Below are 9,542 nucleotides of genomic sequence, written 5' to 3' on the forward strand. Positions count from 1 at the left end.
GTGCAAAAGAGTCTGTGTTTATTTTTTACCATATCCAAATCGTCTCCTATTTGAGATCATTCACTTGCTTTGGAACTTTTCCCAGTCACGTGTGCAATGCTATGATAGTCAAATTATAGTTTACTTTGTCTTTTTCTGTCTCACCTCTTTTTTCTTCAAGTTTCCATCTCAATCATGGATGATAGAGCTCTTAGAACTGAGAACAAGACAAATATACAACTTTTCTCCCCTTTCTCTGTTTCTCCATTTTTTCTTTCCCTTTTCTTTCTGTTTTCTCTTACCTTGCATTACCAAAGTTACAGTTTTGAGGGGAAGTCATATGAACAGTTAGAAACCCAGTGGCTATGACTGACAGCTACCTATGCTGAGATGGCTACTTGTTACCATTAACTGGCTATGGCAGCTCTGAGAAGACTCCACTGTGGTGCTACCCCTCAACCCAGCTCGTGTTTTATGCATTTTGTTACTCTTAGGAAAGAGTTCTGAGAAATAAGCTTTTCTCTCGTGGGACCCATTGAAGAAATTCTAGCTGGCTACAGATGTTATTGTTGGGTCAGAGGCATGGGCTAGAATCATGGTCACAAAATTGTGGTGCCAAAAAGAATTTGGGAAGCCCAGTTGTGATTTCTCATTTTACAAGCAAAGAAATGGAGATCCAGAGAGTTTAGATCATTTGCTTAGGCCACATAGCTGTTATTGGCAGAGTTTTGTCTAGAACTCAAGAGTTCTGGGTCAGTCTAGAACTTCTTCACTACAATATCCTGCCTTCCTTATTTTATCTTGAAGTTTATTACATTTGCAGCAATGTGATCCCTGATGACAATACAGCTTCCCAAATAATTTTTGTGGGCAAAAAATTTCCATTTGCAATTCTGGACATGTTTGTGTGGGATTTTTATGTGATGACATGTTGGCCTTATCTCTTGGCTGGGATCATAAATGAAATGATTTATAGATAACGTTCAAAAGCAAGCCAGAGGCCATTGTCTAAAGAGCGTTGTTTTGAGTCCTTGACATTCCGTGTTTAAGTGTCAGTGGGTCTAGGACTCTTGCCTGCAGTGTGTTTTCCCAAGGGCCGGGGCCTTCCTCCCCCAGTCATCTGCTTCCCAGGACAGAGCTTGGCCTGACTGTCTTCCCTCTGCGCCCCTCCACTGCCTGCTACCCCGCGTTCCCTCTCCTGTTGTTCCTGTCCTTTCTTGTGCTATACCCTCTGGTTGGGCACGGGGAGCTGTTCTCTCAATGCTGTTGAATAAATGTTAATAATTCTGGGTGTCAATATGTTTATCATTCTCCCAATACAGTGTCATAGTGACTGTAGAAGTTAGACTGGAAATCAGACTCTCTCTCTTTTTTTTTTTTTTAAAGGTGTGGAATCCAACTGTTGCTTGCTGCCTCTTGACCCCTTTCTGTGTCACCTGTATACCTTGCTTCTTTGCATCTCTGGGCCCTTAGTTCTCCCCATCGTTCATTAGCACATGTAACAGGTGTGAGTGAATAGGGAAAGGAGAGGTGATGAGGCTCAAATTGGGTCATTTGGCTACACATTAGTAGCTCAGAGAAGATAAAAAGATATTGACTAAATGGGGTTTTTAGGGAACTTTATACCAGGCTATTCTTGTTTCCCATTAGTGTGGAAAATCAACACTTGCTTGTATTTTGGGGTGAAGACATTTTTCTTAAGTGAGTGGGAAAACCACTTGACATTTTACGGAGTGCCTTACCTCTTGAGTGATGAATGCTAATGTTCTTTGTGCGTTAAGAATTTCAGAACTTTTGCATATGAGCATTAATGACACACAATTTTCTGTTTGTTTTTGAGTGAAAATAGATGATTTCCTGCAGTCACATTTTTTAGAAAATATTCAAACTTTCATCAAACCCTTCTCCTGTAGGACTTACTAGCTCCATTAACTACATTTTCATGGAACTCAACAGAGTTTTCAACCTTTGCCCTACAAGTTAAATTACCATTCTCCCTCAAAAAAGTATTGCTGGCCTTGTAAGAAACATCCGCAGTGATTTCTAAAGGGATTTATGAGTGTAGGGATGAATCTGAGGCAATGACTTTGTTCCCAGATGCACTTTGCCCTTGGCTTGCAATGACTTTGGGTGGAGCTCCTGGGGATTGTGTTTTGTGGGGAGCTTGGGCTCTGGGGTCAAATTCCAGGGCCCTCTGCTCCAGAGTTTCTTGACTGACTCTGATGGGTTACCTAATCTGTGTGCGCCTGGGTCGCCTCATTTCTGAAGCAACTGGAGTTTTAATAGTACTGCTTAGTGTGGTTTGAAGGACCATGTAAAATAATATTCATAAAATACTTAAAATAGTGCCTGCCACTACCATCCAGGTAGTGTGACCCTTTGCTAGTCTTCTGGATCCAGAGTCAGGTGGCATTTCCTAGAAGTCTGGGGCGTGGTCTAGAAATTGGGCGGCAGCTGGAACTCCAGCTGCCACCTTCTCCCTAGAGAATTCCAGGGAGCATTCTTCACTGCTTTATCACTAGTCTTTTTTGAAAGAAGTTTACTTCTACACTTTTTAGGGAAGAACCTTCTCTGGCTTTTTTTTTTTTAATATTAACTAAAAGACACAATAAAAGTATAAGTTAAATTCATTAAAGGGATCATCTGAGGCAAGAGATAGATACATATTAAGTTTTCAGAAACACAGTGTAGAGGAGCTAGAATAATTTCTAAAAGTGTTGAAAGAGTCCACGTTGTCAAGCTGAAAATAATTTATAACTTGCCTACCCCGGCACACAACTGCCACCTGGTTAAGGGAGTTGCCTAGACCTGGTCCAGGACTCACTTAAATTTTTCTAAAGGAGGTTCAGGATTTTCCTTTCCAGATTCCACCAATTTAGATAGAGTCCATTCCTGCCCATTCTTCTAAGCAATATTTATTTACTTCCAGGAAAATAAATAGAGATCATATAAAGTCAAGATACAAAATTGTAGAGAAATTAGAAATCAACCCATGACATGAAGCATCCCCAGCTTATGCCCATTCATGTGGATATTTAGAGCAGAGACAGCTGCCCGAGAAACCATATTTAGATGGACTTGTTGCTCCACAAACGGGCATTAATAATTGTTTTCTCATTCCCTCTATCCATCATTCTGTTAGAGAAACACACTCTGCTATGCCCCTTGCAGGTTATTCTTAAGTCTATTGATTGACTTATTCAGTAAGCATTTATCAGTTACTTTCCATGTGTAAAGAAATGCAGGGGATACAAATTGGGGGTGATATAAATACTTATAATACAGCATCTGTATTCTTGGAAAGCTTGAAGCCCCCTGCTGGAAAGCAAGACACAAAATAATTGAACATAGAATTTTACTCATTCCCACAACCACCTATCCAATTCTTGCTATTCATCATATGGTGTTGGAAACTGGGAAACAGCCATGAATATAGTAGGGTCTCCTTCCTGGAGATTTACAATTAGATGATGATGAAGCATATATTTGATATTCGGTCAGCACAGGTTCATTCTGTTGGAGAGAGGCAGTGGCTGATATCTGAGCAGGAGGGATTTTTTACTCAAGAGCTTTTTTGCCTTTTGACCAAAATAGGAAACTGTGTGGGCGAAGGTCAGAGCTGTAGTAGCTTGGTTTGGGAAGCATAATGCATAAAATTAATCCCTGCAGGACAGGTAGGGCTGGAGAGACAGAGTTGCCAGGTCATAATGGGCTGGTGCTAAAGAACCTGTGTGTATCCCATGGACCAGCGGATTTTCGGCTGAAATCTTCTTGGGAAGACATTCATGGTCTTCAGGAGGCCTGTGAACACCCTACGATTATAAGTGAAACCTGTGTGTCTGTAAATAAGAGGGTTCTCCTGGACTCCCTGAGCCAAAGAAGGTTAAGAAGTCTTGCAGAGATGATAAGGACACAGGAAGGATTTTGAACAGGGGTCCACTATTTCAAGGTAGAGCCCCTCGTTCTTGCTCTAGTGTATAGGACAGATGTGTAATGTGGGGGCATGGAAGGTGTGGAGTGGGGAGGAGTGGGAGAAGACTCACCATGACCCTCCACTCATTCGCATGGCAAATTAGTAACTTGCAGTCATTCACATGGCAAATTAGTAACTTAGTATCAGGCAGTAAGGAGGAGCTGGCAGACCCTGGCAAGTAATGTGGCCACAGTGCCCGCCATGGTGGAGGTAATGGCTCATAGGATAAGATACATAAGTAAGCAGAAGACAGCAAAGTGTGGATTCACTGCAGCTCTCATTTATTTAGGGACTTTTTCATCCAACAACTGTTTCTGTGCTGGGCTGTTTTCAAGGTGCTGGTGGAATCAAGCGTACCCTTCTGGGAAGAAGATACACAATGAAATAAACATATTTGGAGCAGGTATGTTAGTTAACTTTTCTGTTGCTGTGACCAAGATACCTGACAAGAATGATGTAGAGAAGGAAAAGTGTGTTTTGAGCCCACAGTTTCAGAGGTTTAGTTCATGGTTTTCTGAGTCTGCTGAGCTGGCCCCAAGATGAGGCAGTACATCCTGGTGGGAGGGCATGATGGAGGTGCATGGCTCCACGTACGGGGTCAGGAGATAGAGGAAGGGCAATGGGCTGCAAAAAGATGTACCGTTTCAGGGCATGCTCCCGGTGACTGGCCTCCTCCAGGCACGCCCACCTGCTACAGTTACCACCCATCAGTCCATTCCAGTTAAGATGGCATGAGTAGGTTACAGCTCTCATAATCTAATCAGTTCACCTCCCAACATTCCTGCATTAACAGAAACTTTGGGAGACACCTCACATGGCAGGTTGGATGTTGGGTGGTGTTAGGTGTTGTAAAGACAACAAACCAACCAGTGCAGAGCAGAGAAAGTAAGAAGGAGCCTAATCTAAACTGACCAGGAAAGTGGTGCTGGGAAAGGAAGCAAAGCTGCATCGAGGGAAGAAGCAAGACCAGGAGGAGCTGGGCATGGGGAGGGCGTGGGACGGGGAGCACATGGTGTGACTGTCCAGCAGCAGCCGAGGTGGCAACTGAAACTGGGGAGCAAGGGCAGGGGTGCAATGAATAACAGGCAGCGTCACACTGTGTTGGGCCTCCCAGGGCACCAAAAGAACTTTTGAGTTTTCTTCTTGGAGGGTGGGGACCTGCCAAGCGTTTGGAGTGGGGAGTGCAAAGACTTCTGCTGTAATTGGATGACTCCAGGTCTTATATAAACTAGGCTGATGCATTGGCAAAGCTATGGAGGACCTTGTTTGAGCTGAGACAGGAGGATGAATAAGGGTTATTCAGGTGTGGGGAACAGGTGTTCCAGGCAGGAGCACAGGCTTGAATGCATCAGTGGATCCTAGGAGTAGGCTCTCTGGGAAACAGTCTTGCATGCATTGAGCTTGAGGTTTCTTTTTTTTAATTTTTTTATTGTTGGTTGTTCAAAACATTACATAGTTCTTGATATATCATATTTCACACTTTGATTCAAGTGGGTTATGAACTCCCATTTTTACCCCATATACAAATTGCAGAATCACATCAGTTACACATCCATTGATTTACATATTGCCATACTAGTGTCTGTTGTATTCTGCTGCCTTTCCTATCCTCTACTATCCCCCCTCCCCTCCCCTCCCCTCCCCTCTTCTCTCTCTACCCCCTCTACTGTCATTCATTTCTCCCCCTTGTATTATTTTTCCCTTTCCCCTCACTTCCTCTTGTATCTACTTTTGTATAACTCTGAGGGTCTCCTTCCATTTCCATGCAATTTCCCTTCTCTCTCCCTTTCCCTCCCACCTCTCATCCCTGTTTAATGTTAATCTTCTTCTCATGCTCTTCGTCCCTACTCTGTTCTTAGTTACTCTCCTTATATCAAAGAAGACATTTGGCATTTGTTTTTTAGGGATTGGCTAGCTTCACTTAGCATAATCTGCTCTAATGCCATCCATTTCCCTGCAAATTCTATGATTTTGTCATTTTTTAATGCAGAGTAATACTCCATTGTGTATAAATGCCACATTTTTTTTATCCATTCGTCTATTGAAGGGCATCTAGGTTGGTTCCACAGTCTTGCTATTGTGAATTGTGCTGCTATGAACATCGATGTAGCAGTGTCCCTGTAGCATGCTCTTTTTAGGTCTTTAGGGAATAGACCGAGAAGGGGAATAGCTGGGTCAAATGGTGGCTCCATTCCCAGCTTTCCAAGAAATCTCCATACTGCTTTCCAAATTGGCTGCACCAATTTGCAGTCCCACCAGCAATGTACAAGTGTACCCTTTTCCCCACATCCTCGCCAGCACTTGTTGTTGTTTGACTTCATAATGGCTGCCAATCTTACTGGAGTGAGATGGTATCTTAGGGTGGTTTTGATTTGCATTTCTCTGACTGCTAGAGATGGTGAGCATTTTTTCATGTACTTGTTGATTGATTGTATGTCCTCCTCTGAGAAGTGTCTGTTCAGGTCCTTGGCCCATTTGTTGATTGGGTTATTTGTTATCTTATTGTCTAATTTTTTGAGTTCTTTGTATACTCTGGATATTAGGGCTCTATCTGAAGTGTGAGGAGTAAAGATTTGTTCCCAGGATGTAGGCTTCCTATTTACCTCTGAGCTTGAGGTTTCTTTGGTTCATTCAAGGGAAGCTGCAGAGCATAGAGGAGATAATTAGCATATGGTCCAAAGTCCAGGAGGGGGTGTGAGATGGCAGTTGCATGTGACCACACATGTTTCTGAGATCCCACAGAGAGTAAATATCAACTGAGAATGGCAGAGGGCCAAGGGTAGAAGAACCTTGAGGAACACTGCCTAAGGAGCCCTGTGGAGGCAGAAAATACTGCACAGTAAGTGGAATAGTTGCCAGAGGTCCAAGTCCATGTCCAACTAGGTGTGTAGGGATGAGGGGGCAATGTTAAATTGTATAAGAATTCAAACTTGAACTAGTGTGAACCGGAATACTCATGGATGATGTGGATCATCCATGAGTATAGAGCTTAGTTTTCTAGGAGGGATGAGATGCATATAGGTGACGGGAAGCAGGAAATATGAGGGGAACATAGTATGAGCAATTTCCTAAGGGTGGATTTGGTTACATCTTGCTTAGGCAAAATACAAAGAGAACAATATTGCCTGGTGCAGGGAATTCAAGAATTTGGGCTTAATCCCTAATGTGTTGACAATATTTTTTAAAACTTGTGTTTTTCAGGTTTATAACTCCCCTAAAATTATAGGGAGAATTTTTTAAGCAGTGCTATCAGGGTGACTTTGAGGAAAACGGGGAGGAGGACAATTAATTCAAACTCGGAGCATTACTGATTACTCAGATATGAATGATAAGAACAAGGAATGGAGAGAAGGATAGGCAGAGTGTTTTGAAGAAATAATTGACTAAATGTGGTGGTGGGATAAGATGTAGGAGCTGCATTTAGCAAATATTTATTAAGGACCTACTGTGTGTCAGTTAAAATTGGGAGCAAATGAGTTTATTGGTGAAGGGGAAAATACACTTATTAATAATACCCAAATATAGGACTGTATTTTGTGGTAATTGCCATGAAGGAAGATTCTGGGGAATATTGAGTGTGCATAGCTTTGGGTACTTGATCTGGTAAGGGAGAATTATGAAGTTATTCCACTAGCAGTTAATTAAACCATATTTCTAGGAAGTGGACATCTGTTGGTTCTTTTAATTTAGCTTTGTAAAAATATTTCCTCTAGAAACCAAGGCTTTCAAACTTTTAAAAAATGCTTGGTTACTCAAAGAGAATAATGCTTTTGGATAGCTGGTACCATTATATGTGGTTAGACAAACAACAGTATTTCATTATACTGAGCTTTAAAATTTTCCTTTGATTAATAAAAATTTTCTTGGTTAATATTTTTTTATCATGCTGTGTTTATACTTGGTCCAAGTGGGTCCACTCATATAGATCCACCTTTATGAATGCCTTCAGATACATCTTTTAATTATGTTGAGTATGTTGCACATGTAATATCAGTGAGGCATCCCTTTGGAAATATTTAGTAATTAGTTGATAAAATGAAAAGTGAACTAAGTCAAGGCAGTTGAGTTTCCAATTTCCATAGGTAAATGTGTTGCTGCTTTTTTTCTTTTTTAAGCATTGTCTCTCATGCTTCTGGCCCCTGTTCCTCTGCCTTTTCTTTGTTCCTTGGTCACTTGTATGCTTCAGGGCTGTATCTATGTATTACTATGTATTATTAAGTAGAGAGCAGCAAGAAGAGATGAGATGAGACTGGGACTCATGTCTAAGCCCATCTGCTGGGGTTGGTCTAACTAGAGGTACTCAGATAATTGCAGGTTGGTGCTGATCCACCCATACGGCCAGGTCTGAGCCCAGACATGGACACATCCCACTTTGTTCCTTTCCACTGAAGATTATCAGGCTGAGTTCTGCATTCAGAAGATACAGCTGTCTAGAGACAGTTGTGCCCAATTAGCCTGGCCCAATGGATGCTCAAGAAAACTTGAATACAACTGCAATGTGCCACAGGGCTCTGCAAACCTGTGGGAAGGTCTCACCTGACTTTTAGGGTGATCTGGTTGATTCTCTTTTTCATGATGTTTTGGGTGTTTTCATACAGCATATAATATTGTCATATTATGACAATATTGTATCATGGATTTCTGGCTAAAAAGTTGCTTTACGGAAAGTAAGTATGGTCTGTCTACTTCCCCCCTTCTTCTTTATATGCCTTCTGCTTTTATGCCTTCTGTTTGCAGTCAATATTCAATAATCCAGAATCATTTAAAAGTTAAAGTGTATAATGAATGACATTTTGCTTACAGTAAACATCTATACTACTTTTATAACTCTTGCTATTACAATTTTTTAATAGCAAATGGGCTTTTGCTATTAAAATTTTTACCAAAACCTTAAAGACCAACGTTGATTACTCCATTTATATTGTGAAAATGATCACATCATTGGTCCAGTTATGGATTAATTATTTGTGATCAATATTTATTCAGTCTCTCTTTTGGATGAGACACTATGCTCTAAGCACTTGGCATTACAAAGATGAATTAGACACAAGGAACTTTGCAGACAGCTACAGGAGCATTTCTGAAGATGGTTACACAACAATGTAAAAGTTGAAAATAAATCACAGGAAGGATTAATGTAGCTAATAGCAGAAGAGAAGTACCAAAAAACCTGTCAGAGAGTCCAGAGAAAGGCTGAGATATTTCAAGTCTGTGGAGTGGCGGGCAGGGAAGGAACACAATGCTGAAGGTGATGTAAAAAATCGCAGCATTCCTCTCATACTCACTAGGATGGCCACTGTAAGACAGATGGGCAAAATAGCAAGTGTTGACAAGGACATGTAGAAGTAAGAGCCCTTGTGCCATGGAGGGAATAGAAAAGGGTGCAACCACTATGGAAAACGGTATGATGGATCCTCAAAATAGTAAACAGAATATCAGGTGGTCCAAGAATGCTGCTTCTTGGCATAAATTTAAAAGAATAGAAAAGCTGGGTCTTGAAGATATACTTGTACATCCATGTTTATGGCAGAATTATCCACAATGACCTCAGGACATTATTCTAAACAAAACAAGCCAGACCCCCCCCCCC

The 9,542-nt window shown here is 41.4% G+C and overlaps 1 protein-coding gene across 6 annotated transcripts in view; it reads left to right on the forward strand.

Annotated features, from left to right (window-relative positions):
• The window catches only part of Esr1 (estrogen receptor 1), a 381,784-nt gene that overhangs the window by 130,307 nt on the left and 241,935 nt on the right, over positions 1 to 9,542 (forward strand). Inside the window, exon 1 of one of the 6 annotated variants that reach the window (XM_048799979.1) lies at positions 6,874 to 6,928. The exons of the other annotated variants lie outside the window; for them this stretch is intronic. Within the exon in view, the coding sequence (XP_048655936.1) occupies positions 6,909 to 6,928 (20 nt within the window). The 5' untranslated portion in view covers positions 6,874 to 6,908. Of the gene's footprint in view, positions 1 to 6,873; positions 6,929 to 9,542 lie in introns of those variants that run through there. 6 annotated transcript variants of the gene reach the window in all.

Source organism: Marmota marmota, unplaced genomic scaffold (assembly GCF_001458135.2).
Source record: "Marmota marmota marmota unplaced genomic scaffold, marMar, whole genome shotgun sequence".
In the NCBI taxonomy this organism is placed as follows: Eukaryota; Metazoa; Chordata; class Mammalia; order Rodentia; family Sciuridae; genus Marmota; species Marmota marmota.